General features: G+C 45.7%; 2 protein-coding genes across 4 annotated transcripts; both read left to right on the plus strand.

The window, feature by feature from the left end:
- Positions 1 to 2072: 2072 nt before the first annotated feature.
- On the plus strand, positions 2073 to 10270 carry sgo2 (shugoshin 2). 2 transcript variants are annotated; one of them, XM_075478818.1, is made up of 9 exons: positions 2073 to 2214; positions 3063 to 3187; positions 3280 to 3455; positions 3546 to 3620; positions 5653 to 5726; positions 5815 to 5945; positions 6018 to 7925; positions 8015 to 8129; positions 10095 to 10270. In XM_075478818.1, exons 2-9 carry the CDS (start codon positions 3103 to 3105, stop codon positions 10201 to 10203), a joined length of 2673 nt encoding a protein of 890 aa, XP_075334933.1. In that variant the 5' UTR covers positions 2073 to 2214; positions 3063 to 3102; the 3' UTR covers positions 10204 to 10270. The 2 variants fall into 2 exon arrangements, with proteins under 2 accessions (XP_075334933.1, XP_075334934.1); XM_075478819.1 differs by having other exon boundaries at positions 8018 to 8129.
- A 5196-nt stretch (positions 10271 to 15466) lies between these two features.
- Positions 15467 to 20438, plus strand: LOC142396961 (gamma-crystallin M2-like). Of its 2 annotated transcripts, none has more exons than XM_075480236.1 (3): positions 15467 to 15475; positions 18989 to 19240; positions 20172 to 20438. In XM_075480236.1, exons 1-3 carry the CDS (start codon positions 15467 to 15469, stop codon positions 20436 to 20438), a joined length of 528 nt encoding a protein of 175 aa, XP_075336351.1. The 2 variants fall into 2 exon arrangements, with proteins under 2 accessions (XP_075336351.1, XP_075336349.1); XM_075480234.1 differs by lacking the exon at positions 15467 to 15475 and adding an exon at positions 18911 to 18931.
- Positions 20439 to 20854: the final 416 nt, after the last annotated feature.

Consider the following 20854-nt stretch of genomic DNA (forward strand, 5'->3'; position numbering starts at 1 on the left):
CTCCTTTGGTGTGCAAGCAATGCAATTAGTCATATTCCGGGAGTTACCGGAAGTGACATCGACGCAGCATTAGCATTAGCCTGCGTTAGCAATAGGAGCATTAGCAGCGGTAAATAAACTCCCGGTAAACTTACAAACTTTCTAATGCCTCGTTTTGTGAGTTAAGAGCCTATGTGTACTACGGCAGAAGTTTGGTAACAATCAATGCATTATTAGTGGGATAATTTACGAGATAAAATCTATTTAGCATTTTTTTTTTAAACTTTATTGGTAAATCAACAAAATAACAGTTTACAAATGTGAGCATAACGCCAAAAAGAAGATATCCAGGGGGAGCATAGGAATAATAATAAAAAGAAGAAGATGATGCACTTACAAAAAGAAAGCTAATGAACACAAAGACATATGTGCCAAGGAATAAAATCTATTTAGCATTAGCGGCTGTAATTAGCCATTTGGCGGAAATGACGTCACAATGACGTCATTTATGCTTGTAGGCCTGATGGGGAAATCGCGATTCGAAGTGCTTTATGTCCCTCTCGGCACTTCGTCATTTTTCATAGACCGGAAGGACATGGCAGCCTCCATAGAGCTTACCTGCTCTATGTAGATACAGACAAGTTATTCTGCACTCAGGAGGATAAGGGAGACTTTTGACAGAGATCATTTTACACCAATGAGGACTAATTTATGAATGAATATGTTGATTTGAGCTAATAAATGACTTAATTTATTACATAGTGTCCCTTTAAGGTCTTATCAACATTGAAAGATTTTAGTCTGCGCAGAAAGTGTAATCTCTGCAGGCCCTTTTTGCAGATTGTTGAGGTATTTAGGTCATTTGTCAAGTTTTTATCAATTATTGTCCCCAAATATTTGTATGAATCCACCATCTCCACTGCTGTACCCTTAATTTATTACATAGTGTCCCTTTAAGGTCTTATCAACATTGAAAGATTTTAGTCTGCGCAGAAAGTGTAATCTCTGCAGGCCCTTTTTGCAGATTGTTGAGGTATTTAGGTCATTTGTCAAGTTTTTATCAATTATTGTCCCCAAATATTTGTATGAATCCACCATCTCCACTGCTGTACCCTTAATAACTGCTGGGTAAGCTGGATGTGGTGTCTTCCTAAAGTCAATGACCGTGTCCTTAGTTTTTTGAACATTTAACTTGAGGAAATGGCCGTCACACCACTCCACAAAGTCAGTCGTAACTGGCCCGTGGTCGACCTCTCCATCCTGGAGTAAACTGACTCAGACTGTGTCTGTCAGTGTGGTGACTCCTGCAGTCATTTGTATATAAAATAAACAATAAAGGGGACAAGACACACCCCTGTGGTGAACCTGTAGAAGTCATCTTCTTCTTTTGGGATAAGACACTATTTACCCTGACTGACTGAGGCCTACCTATTAAAAAGTCTGTGAGCCATTTCACCTTTCCAAGAACTAGACGAAAAAAAAAAAAAGGGGAAAAAGGTACATAAAGGTGTAAGCTAAATTTTGTTTAAGCCACCACACAAATCAAAGAACATGATCCTCATTGTGCTGCCGGCTTTCTCCACATTAGAGGGAACTCACTGAAGCAGGTAGATGATGGCATCTTGTACAACAACCCCAGGGTGATAATCAAACTGTAGTGGGTCTGAAAAAGAGTTTCCTTTTCTTTATTTCTATATTATTATGTTACCGTCTTCTCCAAGGCACCCAGTTTTGTCATTGTTCAGAAATCATACCATATGTTTTGAATTTGGTATTAAACTGTACACAATACAATTTTTATATTTGGCTTCCATGCAGTGTTTTTATTTTATTTCTAGACCCACAGCTTTGAAGTAAGGTCATATTAATAACATATGCATTTTCTGATCTTTGTTTATTTAAACAAAAACGTGAGTCATAATCCGAAAACGTTTCTTTCTATGTATTCATGTTGGTCGTTAGAAGGCCGCTGACTGCCTGAGAAGTCAAACTCTGGGCGTTAAATAATTATGGGGCAGACGTTTCTGATTGGTCGCCACTTTTCAGACGCACCTCAGTGCGCTTGCGCAGAATCTCGGCGGATATCTGTTTACATTTAAAAATAATTCAACAGCATCTTTATCGAGATGTTTTCAACGGTAAATTTACGATTAATTTGATAATCATTTCACGGTGTTATCACACAAATTTGTACGCGATAGACAAAAGGTTCCTGCTGGTGGACGTTAGAAATCGGTAAGTTTGGACCAACTTATAACAGTTATAACAGTTAGCTTAGCTGCTACTCAAGTCGGGGAAGCTAACGCCAATATCAGTTAATTCAAGGTAAATGTAAATATAAATGTATTTTATTTATACAGCCCTTTAGAGACAATCCTTACGGTGTACCAAAGTGCTTTACAGCAAGTAATAAATAAAGAGAAGAAGAAGTAAAAACAAATAAAAACAATAAAAGAATAGTGAAAGCAATAAAATACAACAAAATCGATTAAGATAAAAGTGTCATCATACTACTGGGTATTAAAAGCAATCCTAAATAAGTAGGTTTTTTTGGTAGAAAGGTCAACGTTGTCCGGCTAGTTTGCACAGTTAATTTTAAATCTAAGTTGGCATCTTCATGAAGAAGATGGAAACCCTTTTGTTGCTCGTTTTATTATTAATTTGAAAGACAAAAGTCTTAATCCAGACCTCATTTCTTTATATAGTTGCTTCAGTAATGTTGAGCTCCGGGCTCTGGGGAGGATTCATCCCTCCATCAGACCTGTTGCCACTGATTTTCAGTCAGCTTCTTGTGTCCTTTGGCACAGCTCAGCCTTTTTCTCACAGGCTGCTGGGAACAAAGTGCCTAAAGATCCAGTTTAAAACGGCTTCTTTGCTCAGTTGTCTGTTCTGTGTGGACACAACACTGGTTCATCCCTTGAGTTAGGAGCCTTTTTTCTGCCTGAATGTTTCATAGGTCAGAGTTAAGTGGCTTAACAGACCATTAGATTTCAGTTTTCTCTGCCTTTGACGAGACGTCCAGTCTTTCTCTGAATCGTGGCTGCACGCTGCTGTGTGTTCAGTCGTGTCGTGTCTTCTTTCAGGTGAATCGAGCTCCAGGAGGAGCTTTAAATAAACCCGACCATGTTTCCTCTGACGACGATGACGCCATTGAAGCCCTCCAAACAGACTTCAGCCGTCGCCTCGAAGATAAAACACAAGATTCTCAGTGAGTCGTTTGTTTCGTAGCTCTCTAACGTTTCCTGAAGGGAGAAAGGAAACCTCCCCTCCGAACTAACCCCGTTTCACTCCCCCCACCAGACACCTCCTCGTTCTTCAAGGTCTCCCTGAAGACCAACAACAAGGCCTTGGCTCTGGCACTGCAGGGGCAGAAAGAGAGGAGCAGGCAGCTGGAGATGGAGGTGGTGCACCTGCAGAAACAGGTGGAGGCCCTCTGCTTCGAACTGGCCACCAGGAAGCACAAGGAAAGGAAGCTGGTGAGTCTGCCGTCTGTCGGACTACTGCAGCGAGCGTCTCTGGGTGCTGACGGCCATGCAGAAAGCTCACTGACTGTTTTCCTCCTGCAGCTGCCCATCCTGAGGAGCCTGCACAGCAACACCCAGCAGAGCCTGGGCATGGTGGCCGAGCTCTTCTCCGACAGCGTAAGGACTCTGACCGTGTTTTTAAATGTTTTTGGACTAACAGGTGGGAACAGTTACACTTAAATACAGCGACGAAGCAACAGATTCAAGAGATTCAGACTCGGTTTTGGGGAATTTTTAGTTTTCTTAAAAACTTTCGAGCACTTTAAACATGTAATGTCATCAGTGAGCCACGTGCACGTGCATGCAAACAACACGAGCAGAAGGTTGAGATTCACATCCTTCAGCTGGTTCCATTCATTTGGTGCAAAGTCCTGAGAGTTTTACTGTTTGCTGATGGTTGCTGGGTAATGAGGCCGTGCCGCCGTCTGATCTGACAAACAGCTTCAGCAGAGAAATGTCAGGAGAACTGATCTGATCATGAGTATGTTGTTGTGAACTTCAGCGTGTGGAACCACAGACACTCAAGAGTCATTCGTCCTCACTGAAGAGCAACATTTTCATCTTTACTTTCTGTAAAAGTTCAAAGACATCACGTTACATTACATCACATTACGGTCATTCTGCAAACGCTTTTATCCAAAGCGACTTACAATAAGTGTGTTCCACATCGGTAGGCAAAAGAACTTTAGGTCACAAGAAATCATAAGTGCATTTCCTTCCAAAACCAAACAGCTAAGAGCAAAACTAGTGCTAGAGTAAGTGCAGTAAGTTAGGTCCCGAGACAAATGGGAAGACAATTTAGGAAACAAATAAGTGCGTAAGGAGCTGGGAGGAAACAGGTGATGTCCTCAGAAGGCGGATCAGAGTAGTGTTTCCTGCAGAGATGGGTTGCAGCCTGCGGCCAAAGATGGGCAACGACTCATCTGACATCAGTCGGAGATCGTTCCACCATCGGGGCGCCAGAACAGAGAAAAGCCGTGACCGTGTGGATGGTGCGCAGGGACCGCTGAGTGAGGGGGCCACCGGCCGCCTGGAGGCCGCAGAGCGAGGCGGTCAGGCAGGGGTGAAGTGCTGGACCATAGCCTGGAGCTATGAAGGAGCTGTTCCTTCCACTGCCCTGTAGGCCAGCACCAGAGTCTGAAACTGGATGCTGCAGCTACAGGGAGCCGGTGTAGAGAGCGGAGAAGGGGAGTGGTGTGGGAGAACTCGGGGAGGTTGAACACCAGACGAGCTCCAGAGGTCTGATGGCAGAAGCCGGGGCGCCAGCAAGGAGGGAGCTGCAGTAGTCCAGGCGGGAGATGACCAGAGCCTTCGGTGAGGAAGGGTCGAATCCTCCGGATGTTGTAGAGGAGGAATCGGCAGGAACGGGTCACTGATGCAATGTTTGTGTCAGGCTGAGGCCCCGTTTACACGACAGGAAGACGCAGATATTTTCCTGCGGTTTGGCCTCTCATTTACACCAAAACCCCGTTTTTATCACAGAAAACGATTATTTCTAAAACCTCCGGCCAAAGTGGAGATTTCTGATAACGCCGGTTATGTGTTGCCGTGTCAACTGGGAGAAACGGCGTTTTAGGTTCTTAAACGTCACATTATGCGCCAGAAAATGCTTAACGTCATGCGAGCGCCTTATGTTTACAGTTTGTTTGGCTACTGATCAGGATTATCATGGATGATGTTAAAGTTCTACTAATTTGTACGTTTGTGGCCTTATTGCATTTGCCACCCCAAACCTGCTCGCACAGTTCAAAATAGAGGAGCACCACTCTTCCGTGGCCGCTCCTGCGTCCAGTATCCACTGACTGTCTATATTTCCCTCTTATTGCCTTCAGTTTTGTTGTGATATTTGCTCTCGTTATCTCCTCCTTCACATGAGGAAAGTCCTCGATTCTGAGTATTCTGATTGGCTTGCATGGCTTTATTCCTTTCCCTACACTGCCGCCAACAGGTTTGGCAGAGTTATTATGGCGCTTGACGGCGTATTTATGCGGGTTGATGTAAATGACAAGTTTTTTGAAAACGATGTTGTGTGCATGATGTTATTACTGAAAACGGAGGGGGGGAAATATTTGTTTCTCTAAATACCCGGCTGTGTGTAAATGTGGCCTAAACGCCGGTCGATATAAAAGTGTTCAGGCGTTTCTCTCAGGTTTCTGCCGGACCGTCGGAGGACTGCAGGACGGCGTTCTGTGACGACAACAAGGAAACGCCTGCAGCAGGAAGGTCAGAGCTGCGCACCGTGTGTGGCCTCAGCGGCTGTGAACGACCTCTGGTGACCTCTGACCTTTGCTTCTCTGTGCTGCTTTTCCAGCCACCGCGGTCTGAAGGATCCGTTCCGGCTGCAGCCGGGAGCTCGGAGGACCCTCCTGAGTCCCAGCAGCGAGCCTCAGAGGAGGAGCGGCGAGGCCGAGCTGGGAGTCCTGAGCGGACGCAGCAGGACCGGTGGGAGGAGCTCGCTGCAGAATGTCTCATGTTCACCTGCTCCCTGACACTGACGCCGTTCCTTTTTCTCAGATGGCGCAGAGGCGGAGAGAAGAGGCCCGAGCCAGCGTTTCCAAACCGGCCCGAGCCGCCCGTCCAGCAGCAGCCTGCGGGACGAAGTGGAGCGGCTGTCGGCCGTCTTCTCCGGGTCCGGCTTTGACGTGCAGTCCATAATCTGTCCGCCGCGGGCCGGGGGGCCGTCCCCTTCCCCCTGTGGTTCCGGCCTGGAAACCGGACCTGAGCCCAGCAAACAGGAGAAAACTGTGCTTCTGGACACGTCCATGGAGATGACGCTCAGTGACGCCGCAGAGATCATCACCGTGGAAACCAAAGCCAAGAGGAAGAAAAGGAGGAGCCCGAAGCAGGGTGTGCAGGACCCCTCCGCCGCCGCCGCCGCTCTGGTGCCGCCACACGAGATTAGAGACCCGGATGCTCTTCAGCCTCCATTTCCCAGAAGCCTCTGCACCAACGTCACAACGTCTCGTATCCCCAAACTGGGCAAAAATCCGGCGATCCCAAAGAGAAAGTTAAAATCCTGCGACGCCGTTTCACCGGACCTGGACGATTACTTCACGGATCCCAAAGTTGCTTTCAAACGAGCCAGCGGAGACGCCTCGGAGTCGGCCGGACCGTCCAGAGTCACCTGCAGGAGGTCCAAAGCTAAGAGCGGCAGATCGTCTACCGTCGCCCGCAAACCCTCAGCGGGAGCAGTCAGTAATCAGTCCAGACAGGAGCCGGATCAGAACCAAGAGGAAGAACACCGGCGAGGACCCGAAGAGGCTGGACCTGAAGAGGCTGGACCCGAGTCGGGACGCACGGAGCCTCCCTCTCCTGGGAAGAGGAAGACCGGCCACAAACCCAGGTGCAGAGGGACGTTTGTTGTCTCTGTTTTCAGGGAGAGCACATCATCGACCCTGGACCAGGACCAGGACCAGGACCAGGACCAGGACCAGGACCAGGACCAGGACCAGGACCAGGACCAGGACCAGGACCCGTTCCCTCCTGAAGGACCCGGCTGTGAGGCAGACGAGCTGCTGGCTGGAACCACCAGCCGGCGGCCTTCAGGAACGACTCCCCCCACAGAGACCCGCCGCTCCTGGAAGCGTCCTCGGGGGGAAACTTGCGAGTCCGGGAGCTTTCAGGACGACTCGAGTCTCAGCGACGAGCGTCTGGCGTCAGACCGCCAACCCACCTCAGGCCCAGAGTTTCAGAAACGCAAGAAAGCTCGAAGAGAAGCAGCGGGACGACCCGGCAGGAGGAACGCCGAGGCGGGTGGCGGCCTCTTAAATCACAGGGAGGAAAAACGTAACCGTGGCAACAAAGAGTTTGGACCTGAGGGGGCTGAGAGTTCTGGTGATGTTCAAACGCCGCCTGAGGCGGGTGGCGGCCTCTTAAGGCTTCTCAGGGAGGAGAAACGTAACCGTGGCAACAAAGAGTTTGGGCCTGAAGGGGCTGAGAGTTGTGATGATGTTCAAACGCCGCCCGGCGGCGAGAAGCGTGACGTCTCTGAACGTCTGAAGAAATCCAAGACGGATCCAAAGCTGCGCAGAAATACGTTCAAGCTGCAGCCGGAGAGCAGGGGTCAGCCGGAGAGCAGGAGTCAGCCGGAGAGCAGGGGTCAGCCGGAGAGCAGGAGTCAGCCGGAGAGCAGGAGTCAGCCGGAGAGCAGGGGTCAGCCGGAGAGCAGGGGTCAGCCGGAGAGCAGGGGTCAGCAGCAGACGTTTGTGGTCGGCAGACGCAGAACCCGGGACAAGCGTGAGAGCGCCAGGTCAGACGCCAGCGACGTTTACCAGGACGTAGCAGACCTGCTGGTGGACGAGCTGCCGCCGTGGATGCTCGCGGACGTCAGCACGGTGGACACGGAGCCCGGGTCTTTGCCCGCCACTCCCAGCAGGGCGGCGGCGGCGGCGGCGGCGGCTGAGGGGTGCGAAGCTTCTCCAGGTGTGTGATCACTCTGCTGCGCCACTCCGTGCTGCACTGAAACACCGCAGCTGCTTCTGATCATTCGTGCGTTTTCCTTTGTGTTGCAGCAGGACGAGTCCTGACGACGGTCACCAACACCATGGCGACGCCGGACAGTGAAAACGGAGGCAGAAGCAGGAGAAGGAACGGCGTGGTCAGCTACAAGGAGCCGCCGCTGAACAGGTGAGCCACAGCACCGAGAAGCAGAAAGGCCGAAGTTCAGCGTGTTCCAGGAACACGTTTTCTTAAAGGGATAGTTCGCCTCTTTTGACATGAGGCTGTATGACATCTAGGGCTGAGCAGTTTTATCGATACAGCGATATATATCGATATTTCGTTTCCCGATAAAGTATCGTGGGTTTTTTTATTTTGTTTTTTTTAAAGCAAACTTTATTGTAAAGTCGGTTTGTTACAATTAGTGAAAACACAGAACATTAATATAATACAATACAATGCCAGGGGGTCACATTATACAAAACGGTGAAAAATTAGTTGATAAAAATGTTATAAAGTGCACAGCTCTCACGTTTGTGACGCGTTCGTTTGTTTCTGTTTGTCTGGTGGTGTCGTCCTTCTGGTTCAAAGGTCGGACCACCGGCCATGTCAAATCACACTGTCCCTTTTTTTTACCCCAGAAAATGATGTAGTCGAATCGTTGACTGAATATCGTGTATCGTATAGTGAGATTAGTGTATCGCTACAGCCCTAATGACATCCCATATCAGCAGCATCATTTCTGAACATCTTCTTACCCCCTGCTGCGTCCTGTGAGCAGAGTTCCAGCCTCGTTTTGGTGCTGATGAAGGTAGTCCGGCTAGTTGGCTGGGGTTTAAAAAATAAAGCGTTTTGCTTCTCAGAACAATATGCGTTCAAAAGAGTAATACATTTGCATCACAAAATGGTTCTCCAGGAAAAAGTCAGACCTCACAATCTCTTGGCCCTATTTTCTCTCCCTTCGTATCACTGCCTGCTGCCTGCTGCCGACAGCCGCGCCTGTTACGCTGTTTGCTGCTCGGTCTATCACACCAGTATCAGCGTAGTGCTGAACTACGTCTCCCATCATGCAGCAGTTCCCCCAGCTGAGGGAATGGAACACTCCAGCACAACCTCAGTGATGGGATTGTAAATGTTTTCGGCTGCAGTAATCGCAAAGTGAAAGTCGGATATGGAGACTAAAGATAAAAACAATTTACTCACACAGACCATGTTTGTTTCTCCCAGGTCTGAAAGCCTGGGAGAAAAGTTGGGTTTTAAGAGATATTTAAAAAATTTCCAGAGTTTCTGATGAACGAATATGCAGCGGTAACCATGGGAACCCATTCCTAAGTTTAGGGGCAACCACTGGAAAAGCTCGATGGCCTTTTCGTTTTTAGCCTGCATTTAGACACAATTACAATTTAAAGAATAAAATTCAAGAATAAATTAAAAGACATACAACAGCTATATCATTTAAAACAATAATAATACTAAAATAACTAATAAAAAAAAAAGTTCTTATGCTATATGTTATATGTTCCTGTCTCTTTCTGCCTGTTAAAAGCCGAGCAGCAGCAGCATTTTGCACAAGCTGCAGGCGTCGCAGAGAGCGCTGGTCTAAACCTACATACGAGTCGCAATTATCCAGTCTGGAAAAAATAAAAGCATGAATCAGGAGAGAGGTTTTACCCTGGCCAGAAGTCGCAGCTGGAAAAAGGCACTTTTGGCTACAGATCCAACTTTCCTGTCAAATTTAAAATCACTGTCAAGTGACACCGAAGCTCTTCATGACGGAGCAGTTCTTTGGACCAAGGGAAGGGGGCGGAGCCTCAACGCGGTCACTGTAAAGTCCATGGCATCCAAACACTGTGACTTCTGTCTTACTGTCATTTAGGTTTAGGAAGCTGAGGCTCATCCAAGTCTTGATGTTGGTAGAGTTTGAACAGAGTTTTTACAGTTCATTTGCACGGGGAGATAAATCTGAACATCATCAGCGTAGCAATGAAAAGACACGTTATGTTTGCGGAGAGTTTAACGGACGAAAGTCACGTCGTCAAACGTAAACGGCTCATTCCTCAGAAAGCTTACAGCCCCCGCCTGCTTGTCAGCCATCTGAATTTTGTCCCTTCTCCTGCACCGTACGCTAACGACTGTGTTTCTGTCTCCGAACAGCAAAATAAGGCGCGGAGACAAGTTCACCGACAGCTCCTTCCTGAGTTCTCCGCAGTTTAAAGACGGCAAGAAGAAGAAGCCGAAGAAGCCGAAGAAGACGGCGGACTGATGGGATTTTCTTTTTTATATTTTAACTTTATTTTAGAGGTTGATGTATTTTATAGATTGGAGTGAGAGTTGTGTACCCTTTGATAGAGCCCCCCTCCCCCCAATAAACTCCACCTTTAGCAGGACGTGGTTTCTGTGAGTGTTTGTGGCTGTGGTCGCTCTGTTGGAGACTGACAGGAGCTCAGATGTAAATTATTCAGCGGAGGCGGCTCACCTGATCCGTGCACGTTGGCCTGCGCAGGTTAAAGGTTCGGTGTTTAGGCTTGTTGGTGCCAGCTGGAGCCGGAGGAGCCAGAACTCTGAGGTGAGTAGGAATGTTTGAGGGTTCCTGTTAAATCTGCTGTTTCAGAGCAGATCCGGGCTCTGCTGCTCAGTTACAGAAGACCGGGCGTTAACGTGCACACTTTATCTTAATGAAGGTGTCTGAGTCCAGCAGGGTGTCGGGTTCCTTGTATCTCAGACTTTATTCACTGTTTGGCTGTTTGGACACTTATGTTTGTTATGGTCTGCAAAGCTTTTTAAATAGTTGTGAATTGATTTAAATCATTAAACCCTCTCGTTTATACAAAGATCCATTCAGAACTTTGTTGAATCTCTTCCAACTCGCCTGACTCCATTAAAACACTTTGTGGTTCCAGTTTTCTTCTTTTTTTTTTTTAAACCAGTTCTTCAATCTTTCCAGAATGGCGCCGCCCTAGTGGCAGCAGGCTGCAGCAGCAGCTCTGGGTTGTTTCTTTGCTTCTTCTGCAGATTTTCTCCTGAAACGCAGATTTCTGAAACCTATTTCTGTGCTAATGGAAGGACTTCTGCAGCTAACTGAGCCTCTTAAAGCCCAAGTATTTATTTTGTTTGTTTGTTTGTTTGTTTTATTCAGTCACACAGTAAACAACAAATGTGTTCAGTACAATCACAGCATTTTTTTAAGTGACCGAAAAGGCCTACAGGCTGAAGCGTAATGCTTATATTTAAGCCTGTCCTGTTGAACAAAATGAAGCCACCCACCCATCAACCTATATTTTTACAAATACTAAAGTAAGACGAAAAATAATAGTAAAAAGGGAAAAGACAAAAAACAGAATTGCATCCAATAAAGTCAAAAATAGAAGAATAATGAAGGAAAATCATAAATAAACACAAAATTCTTCACAAATTATAAATACTTGTAGCCCTCAAAAATTGCTTTAGAAACCATCCTTTTGAAAACCAAAAATGTTCTATAATTTCTTACATTTATATTGGCATCATTCCATAATGAAACCCCAACAACAGATATGCATCTCCTTTTCATTTGTTTTTTGGCCTTGGGTACAGTAAATTTGCACGTCTCTTAAATTGTACTTTGTTTCTTGAGATGAGAAAAACCTTTGTATGCTGACTGGGAGTAACTTTGATTTAGCTCGATACATTATTTGCATTATTTTGTAATATACCAGATCATTGAATTTCATAACATGTGATTTCATAAACATTGGGGGAGTATTTGCCTAGTAATCAATCTTATTAATAATCCATACAGCTCGTTTCTGTAGGAGAACTATTGCCTGGATTAAGAGCACAAATAAAGACGAGTTGAAGAGGAGACGTCTGGGATGCAGAGTTGGGACAAAATGGAGAAAAAGGAGGAAGTTTAAACCATTTCTTCCCTTGATGATTTCAGCTTCTGATTTCAGTCGGTTCATCAGGGAAATGTCAATTAAACCCCAACTGGAGACATTTTAGTTCACCTTTAACTGCATTAAACAATCTTAGTACTTTACCACTCTTAAGCATGTTTATTGTTTTATTTCCTACTTTTTAAGGAAGTAATTCTTCTTTTTTTGCTTGTTCTGTTTCTAAGTTTCAGTTTTCTCATTCAGCTGTGCTTGTTTTAAATGTGCTTCATGGATGAGTTTGATTTAAAGTAGGGCTGGGCGATTTAACTCGTTATTATCGCGATAACTCGGTAATTATTTAACACCGATGAATATTTTATCGCGCATTAACGCAGGTTTTATTATTTATTTTATTATTGTAAAAGTCTGTTGCTCACAGGCTTTTATTTTATAAAAGTCTGCTGCTGTCTGCTGTGTAACGGGAAAAGAAAGTAATCGGCGGATCCACCAAACATGGTGGATTACCTTTTTACTGTAATTTATTGATTTTGCCCTTATGTAATTAAATCTTTTGTCATTTGTAGGGCTGGCCGAGTTAACTCGTTATTTATTTAACGCGATAAATATTTTATTGCGCATTAACGCAGTTTTTTTTATTATTATTTTATTATTTTAATTTATTTTATTATTGTAAAAGTCTGTTGCTCACAGGCTTTTATTTTGTAAAAGTCTGCTGCTCACAGGCTTTTATTTTGTAAAAGTCTGCTGCTGTCTGCTGTGGAACAGGAAAAGAAAGTAATCGGCGGATCCACCAAACATGGAGAAGGGTACGGAACTTTTACTCGGCCATTTTCATTTTAAAGTTCTTCCAGACGGCGGAGTCGACAGAACCAAAGTCATCTGTAAACACTGCCAAGTTGAATTGTCTTCTCAGCGTAGTAGTTCCAGTCTAAAATATCACTTAAAGGCAAAACAAACAACTGATAGCAGCAAGTCATTCAAGGAAACAGACAGTGGAGCGAGGCTTCTACATAAAAACTACAGAAAGATGCTGATGTTAAAAGTGTGTTTGCACAACAAATGTTATGGCACTTTCATTCATATGGCAGCACATTTAAAATAAAGCTAAATGCTAAAAGCTATACACTACTTTTGGATTCATTTTTGGATTCTGCGTACAAATGCGATTAATCAGAGAAATCATGTGATTAATTAGATTAAACGTTTTAATCGTTGCCCAACCCTAGTTTAAAGTGAACAGAAAGTGAAGATTTTCCAAATGTTTCTAAAGACGTCGATGTTTCTGCAGGACTTCTGTGAAAGATTTCACTCAGAAAATGGAGGCGAAGCGGCTGAGGAGAGACGTTCAGGCCCTCATGTGAGTGCACATTAAAACTTTAAACACTGAGGAATACTTTAGTGTGACGGCAACAGTTTTTAACATGGTGTCCAAACAGAGGTGACTACATTGGACAGAAGCTCAGGGAAAAGCGCTTCGATCCGACAGGAAGGGGAACCGCCACAGTGCTGGACGACCTGGTAAAGACTCGCCTCGCAGAGCTGTGACTCGGTATAAATCTTCTCTGTGGTGAAGCCAGCAGAGTCTCTCTGTGTGTCGTTTCAGGCTCACTATGATCTCGCCATCAGTGTTGCTCTGTGGTGGTTGAGCAGGGAGGAAGGACGGGACGTCGCTGACACAGACATCATGTATGCTTCTTATTCATCAGAAAATATCATCAAAAAACTAAAAGTACAGCAATAAGACTTCTTTGTTGTTACCAAGGTTTTTACTGGGACATAAAAACGTTTAATTTCAGACAGAATGAACTCGACTTAATTTAATTTGTTAACAAACATAAACAATAATTTTTACCTTTCAGGCTGCAACACGTTCCAAAATATGTTTGGAAGGGGCTGATGTGAGGCAAAAAAACAGTCATAATTATGTTAAACAGCTGCTTTTTAACTAGGAACTGGTCCTAAATCAGCCTCCATGATGAGTCTGAGAGGAGCGTTACAGAGTGGGAGAAGGAAACGTCACAGAGTGGGAGAAGGAAACGTCACAGAGCGGGAGAAGGAAACGTCACAGAGCGGGAGAAGGAAACGTCACAGAGTGGGAGAAGGAAACGTCACAGAGTGGGAGAAGGAAACGTTACAGAGTGGGAGAAGGAAACGTTACAGAGCGGGAGAAGGAAACGTCACAGAGCGGGAGAAGGAAACGTCACAGAGTGGGAGAAGGAAACGTCACAGAGTGGGAGAAGGAAACGTCACAGAGTGGGAGAAGGAAACGTCACAGAGCGGGAGAAGGAAACGTCACAGAGCGGGAGAAGGAAACGTCACAGAGTGGGAGAAGGAAACGTCACAGAGTGGGAGAAGGAAACGTCACAGAGTGGGAGAAGGAAACGTCACAGAGTGGGAGAAGGAAGGAAACGTCACAGAGCGGGAGAAGGAAACGTCACAGAGCGGGAGAAGGAAACGTCACAGAGTGGGAGAAGGAAACGTTACAGAGTGGGAGAAGGAAACGTTACAGAGTGGGAGAAGGAAACGTCACAGAGTGGGAGAAGGAAACGTCACAGAGTGGGAGAAGGAAACGTCACAGAGTGGGAGAAGGAAACGTTACAGAGTGGGAGAAGGAAACGTCACAGAGTGGGAGAAGGAAACGTTACAGAGCGGGAGAAGGAAACGTCACAGAGCGGGAGAAGGAAACGTTACAGAGTGGGAGAAGGAAACGTCACAGAGTGGGAGAAGGAAACGTTACAGAGTGGGAGAAGGAAACGTCACAGAGTGGGAGAAGGAAACGTTACAGAGTGGGAGAAGGAAACGTTACAGAGTGGGAGAAGGAAACGTCACAGAGTGGGAGAAGGAAACGTCACAGAGTGGGAGAAGGAAGGAAACGTCACAGAGTGGGAGAAGGAAACGTCACAGAGTGGGAGAAGGAAACGTTACAGAGCGGGAGAAGGAAACGTTACAGAGTGGGAGAAGGAAACGTCACAGAGTGGGAGAAGGAAACGTTACAGAGCGGGAGAAGGAAACGTTACAGAGTGGGAGAAGGAAACGTCACAGAGTGGGAGAAGGAAACGTCACAGAGTGGGAGAAGGAAGGAAACGTCACAGAGTGGGAGAAGGAAACGTCACAGAGTGGGAGAAGGAAACGTCACAGAGTGGGAGAAGGAAACGTCACAGAGTGGGAGAAGGAAACGTCACAGAGTGGGAGAAGGAAACGTTACAGAGTGGGAGAAGGAAACGTCACAGAGTGGGAGAAGGAAACGTTACAGAGTGGGAGAAGGAAACGTCACAGAGTGGGAGAAGGAAACGTCACAGAGTGGGAGAAGGAAACGTCACAGAGTGGGAGAAGGAAACGTCACAGAGTGGGAGAAGGAAACGTCACAGAGTGGGAGAAGGAAACGTCACAGAGTGGGAGAAGGAAACGTCACAGAGTGGGAGAAGGAAACGTCACAGAGTGGGAGAAGGAAACGTCACAGAGTGGGAGAAGGAAACGTCACAGAGTGGGAGAAGGAAACGTCACAGAGTGGGAGAAGGAAACGTTACAGAGTGGGAGAAGGAAACGTCACAGAGTGGGAGAAGGAAACGTCACAGAGTGGGAGAAGGAAACGTCACAGAGTGGGAGAAGGAAACGTTACAGAGTGGGAGAAGGTTCTCTGTCCTGATTTTTATGGGACGTGTTGAAGGGCTGAGATGCAGAAATGATGTTTGTTCACAGATTAAATGAAGCTGAAGAGATAAAACATCTTTAGTTTATAGCGTCTGCAGTGAAATAAACATTAAAGTCAGAATCACCTGTTTTCTCTCATACAGTCTTAACAGTAAACTGAACATGTTTAAGATGTTTAAAGCTAAATGAATCTGCACCACAGTGGAGCCACATGCAGCCTGGGAGCCGCTCGGTATCCTAACCGCCTGGAGCGGGAGGCCATGATCCTGTCGAGCTTCGCTGGGATCATCATGGTGAGTACGTTAAACTTTAAAGGTGCAGCATGTAGGATGTAGTTCAGCAGAAACTTCCTCAGACACACGTTAGTCACAGCAACCTGAGAACAGAGCGGCCACAGAGGGGAAGATATGTGACCCAGCAGAGGATTGTGTTTCAGAGCAGCCTGCCGCTGGATCAGATCCTGGCCCTGTACAGGTGCAAACCAGCCGCCTCATTCCCCAACCAGCGCTCCAAGGTACAGAATGTGTTCACATCGATCCTGATCCTCCTTTTTCTGCCTCTGTGTAAAACCGTTGTTGTTCTCTCCTCCACCAAAGGGCTCGATCGTGTATCCCTTCACTCTGTCCTACCATCCCTTCGCCATGCTGTCCTCCTATAAGGCCGTCCAGCACTCCCAGAAGCTCAGTAAGTGTGTGAGCCTCTCAAACCTTTTGCTTTGGAGATAAAAACGATGTAAAGCGTCTGTGTGCTGGAGCCTTACTGCTGAATCAGGAACTTCTGGAGCCTCAGAAACCATAGCAATGAGTGTGAAAATGATTTTAAACTTCCCAGCTCGTGGGAAACGTGTCACTCTTTGTAGTTCACAGATTATATTTCTGTTAGGGCTGGGCGAGTTAACTCGTTATTATCGTGTTAACTTGTTAATTATTTAACGCCGATAAATATTTTATCGCGCATTAACGCAGTCTGTTACTCACAGGCTTTTATTCTGTAAAAGTCTGTTACTCACAGGCTTTTATTTTGTAAAAGTCTGTTGCTCACAGACTTTTATTTTGTAAAAGTCTGTTTCTCACAGGCTTTTATTTTGTTAAAGTCTGTTGCTCACAGGCTTTTATTTTGTTAAAGTCTGTTGCTCACAGGCTTTTATTTTGTTAAAGTCTGTTGCTCACAGACTTTTATTTTGTTAAAGTCTGTTGCTCACAGGCTTTTATTTTGTTAAAGTCTGTTGCTCACAGACTTTTATTTTGTTAAAGTCTGTTGCTCACAGGCTTTTATTTTGTTAAAGTCTGTTGCTCACAGACTTTTATTTTGTTAAAGTCTGTTGCTCACAGGCTTTTATTTTGTTAAAGTCTGTTGCTCACAGACTTTTATTTTGTTAAAGTCTGTTGCTCACAGGCTTTTATTTTGTTAAAGTCTGTTGCTCACAGGCTTTTATTCTGTAAAAGTCTGCTGCTGTCTGCTGTGGAACAGGAAAAGAAAGTAATCGGCGGATCCACCAAACATGGAGAAGGGTACGGAACTTTTACTCGGCCATTTTCATGTTAAAGTTCTTCCAGACGGCGGAGTCGACAGAACCAAAGTCATCTGTAAACTCTGCCAAGTTGAATTGTCTTCTCAGCGTAGTAGTTCCAGTCTAAAATATCACTTAAAGGCAAAACACACAACTGATAGCAGCAAGTCATTCAAGGAAACAGACAGTGGAGCGAGGCTTCTACATAAAAACTACAGAAAGATGCTGATGTTAAAAGTGTGTTTGCACAACAAATGTTATGGCACTTTCATTCATATGGCAGCACATTTAAAATAAAGCTAAATGCTAAAAGCTATACGCTACTTTTGGATTCATTTTTGGATTCTGCGTACAAATGTGATTAATCGTGATTAATCAGGGAAATCATGTGATTAATTAGATTAAAAAATTTAATGCCCAGCCCTAAATAAAACTAAAAGCTGCACCTCACCCCTGCTCAGCTCGTTTATCTTTTTAAAAACCTCGATGGAACTCTTGCAGGTCAGAAGCTGAACAGATGGTTGTCTGAGCGGGCGAGGGCGAGTTCACCACCCCGGCGGGTTTCAGAGAAATCCTCCTGCTCCGCGTCTCAGTCCTTCCTCAGTGTGAGTATCCACGCCATCCTCATTCGTGCCCATCTTCATGTGACTCCAGAAGAATTTTAAAGGGACAGTTCGCCTCTTTTGACATGAAGCTGTATGACATCCCATATCAGCAACATCATTTCTGAACATCTTCTTACCCCCTGCTGCGTCCTGTGAGCAGAGTTCCAGCCTCGTTTTGGTGTTGATGAAGGTAGTCCGGCTAGTTGGCTGGGGTTTAAAAAATAAAGCGTTTTGCTTCTCAACACAATATGCGTTCAACAGAGTAATACATTTGCATCACAAAATGGTTCTCCAGGAAAAAAGTCAGACCTCACAATCTCTTGGCCCTATTTTCTCTCCCTTCGTATCACTGCGTGCCAGCCAACTAGCCGGACTACCTTCATCAACACCAAAACGAGGCTGGAACTCTGCTCACAGGACGCAGCAGGGGGGAAGAAGATGTTCAGAAATGATGTTGCTGATATGGGATGTCACACAGCTTCATGTCAAAAGAGACGAACTATCCCTTTAAGCTGTGAGAACAGGCAGGATGAAGGTCCTCTGCTGCCACCTGGTGGAGTAAACACTTTCCTCCTCTCTCTGCTCCTCAGGACAGCAGTGATCACCACCAGGAAGCCGCTGAACCCTTCCAGGGTTCACCGGATGATTTAGCTCAGTAAAAAATATTAATGTCAAACAACTTAGAGCTCTGAACTGAAAATAAATAAATAAATAAATGTAGAAAAAGAACCCGACTGTTGACTAAAGTACCAGTAAAGTGACAAAACTGATGAAATGATCTGTTTTATGACAGGAGTGACTGCAGTTAACAAAGAGAAATGCAGCATCTACAGCTGTCAGAATGTATGGAGTGAGTTAAAGTAGAACCTTCTTGCTGTTCTCTCTCTGACGTGGATGCACAGGAAGGCGTATACTTCAGCAAACAGTTAAAAGCTGCTCTGCTTTGTGATGACCGCTGACATTCTGCCCGCAAAGATTAATCTCCTCGATGACGGATTAGTGGATAAAAACAAGTCTCCGATGTTGATATCAATAAAGAGGGCACAGTGGGTCAGTTATTTGCCTGCTAGGACTTTTGCTCTGATGATTCAGGGATTTTCGCTCTATGCCCAGGATCAAGACCTTTGGCAGCGATGCCAGCCTGTTAAATCCCGACTCATTGAAAAAACAGCTAGAGTGGGATCTGCTAACGCTTTGCTTGAGGTTTATATAGCCGGGGGTCTGGTCCCTGCTTTCTGAGACCACCATTTTCTGTAGGTGACTGGCTCCAGCGCTCGCTGCAGGATGAGTACTAAGGTAAGACGGCCTTTCATTTATTCCTTCACCCACATGGAAAAACCACCGTTTTCAGCCCTGAAACACCCGCAGAAAATCCCCTCACTGTGCTCCCCCCTCCTCTGGACTCAGATCGTATTTTATGAGGACAGAAACTTCCAGGGTCGCTCGTATGAGTGCGACACCGATTGCCCTGACGTGCACCCCCACTTCAGCCGCTGCAACTCCGTCAAAGTGGAGAGCGGCTGCTGGGTGCTGTACGAGAAGCCCAACTACACCGGCTACCAGTACGTCCTGACCAGGGGAGAGTACCCAGAGTACCAGCGCTGGATGGGCTACAACGACACCATCCGCTCCTGCCGCACCTTCTCCTATGTGAGTACAGTCCTGTGAACACTGGAATACTGGCTGGTAACTTCTTATTATGTTCAGATATGTGAGAAGAAGCTTTCATTGTCCCCTTTAAGACCCGCTTCAGTGTTATTTTGGGTTCATTTGGCAAAAAATTGTTACAAAAACTTCCTGATCAAGATGGATTCTCCTCCAGAAACAATGAATTTCACTGATTTAAATGTGAATTTCAGACAAATGAACAAAGGATAATCCTTTACAGATGTGATCTTGAGTGTTTTTTCGTTGGTTGAAACTGTTCCAGACGTTCCAGAACAATCCGACTTTATTTATAAAGCACTTTAAAAAGTGCTGCACAGAATAAACGAGTCAAAAGTAAAAAAAATAGCTGCCTAAACCTACAAAGCTAGAGATGAAATAGAATAAAGAAAACATCACTTCTGTCTTTTGTCATTGAAATCCAGGGATTTAGGAGCCATAGATAGTGTATCTCTCTTTAGTTAAGAGGCCCATAAATCTGACAGTAGAATAATATGTTGTTTAAAGTGGGAGCAAATAGAGAGAGAAGAGAAGTGGGCCTAGAAGTGAGCCCTGTGGGACCCCCCCGCCCCACGAGAGAGGATATAAATGCTGACAGAGAAGGTACAATCTGCCAGGATGGGGCTTAACCAATATCGTGCTCTGCCCCTGAGGCCCACCCAGCTTCCATATGAGAGGTTTAGATGGTCCACAGTTTTAAATCCAGCAGCATAGTCTCAGAGCACAAGAATAACGCAGTCACCACCGTCCATCGCTGGTGGGAAACTCCTAAAAGAGCTGATTCAGTGGCTTTTAAAACATCTGAGAACACCGTTTCCTTCCAGGCCGCGAGGAAGTTTAAAAGAAAAGGCAGCCGCAGACACAGAAGGCCGCAGAGGCACTCACGACGCTCTCATTTTCTGTTTCCCGTATCCAGACCGGCGAGGAGGCCTACCGCATGCGCATCTACGATCGCCCCAACTTCCAGGGTCAGATGATGGAGTTCAGCGAGGACTGCGAGTCGGTGCAGGAGCACTTCCGCAGCCGTGACATCTACTCCTGCAACGTCATGGAGGGCTTCTGGACCCTCTACGAGCACCCCAGCTTCCGCGGGCGGCAGTACTTCATGAGGCCCGGCGAGTACCGCAAGTTCAGCGAGTGGGGGGCCGCCTGCGCCGCCACCGGCTCCTTCCGCAGAGTCACAGAGTTTTAACCCATGTATTTAAACTTCGGGCTCAACCTCTGAAAATGACTGCGAATATTAACTAAATAAATGACCCGACATATGAAAAAGATGTTGTTATAAATGCCTGAATAAACTGCGCTGCTGTAACTACTCTCTCTGCTTGTGATTAAATGTTCTGGCATGAACTGGTTGAACTAACCAGCTCATGAAACACCCACACTAAAGTCACACTTTGAATAGATTTTATTTAGTTTTAAAAACGGATTAAATCACAGACTTATTTACAGTTTTTTGACTTGGTTTAAGTAAAAAAAGTCCCTTTTTATTTCTGTGTTTTGGGCTCGTTGCTCCGGTGATGGAGACTCAGAAACCTACCAAAGTGTCTCTGCTGTGTTAAAGTGTAAAGAGTAAAGTGAGGAAAGGTGTGACAGATGAGGCCCCCC

This window comes from Odontesthes bonariensis, chromosome 12 (genome assembly GCF_027942865.1).
Source record: "Odontesthes bonariensis isolate fOdoBon6 chromosome 12, fOdoBon6.hap1, whole genome shotgun sequence".
NCBI lineage: Eukaryota > Metazoa > Chordata > Actinopteri > Atheriniformes > Atherinopsidae > Odontesthes > Odontesthes bonariensis.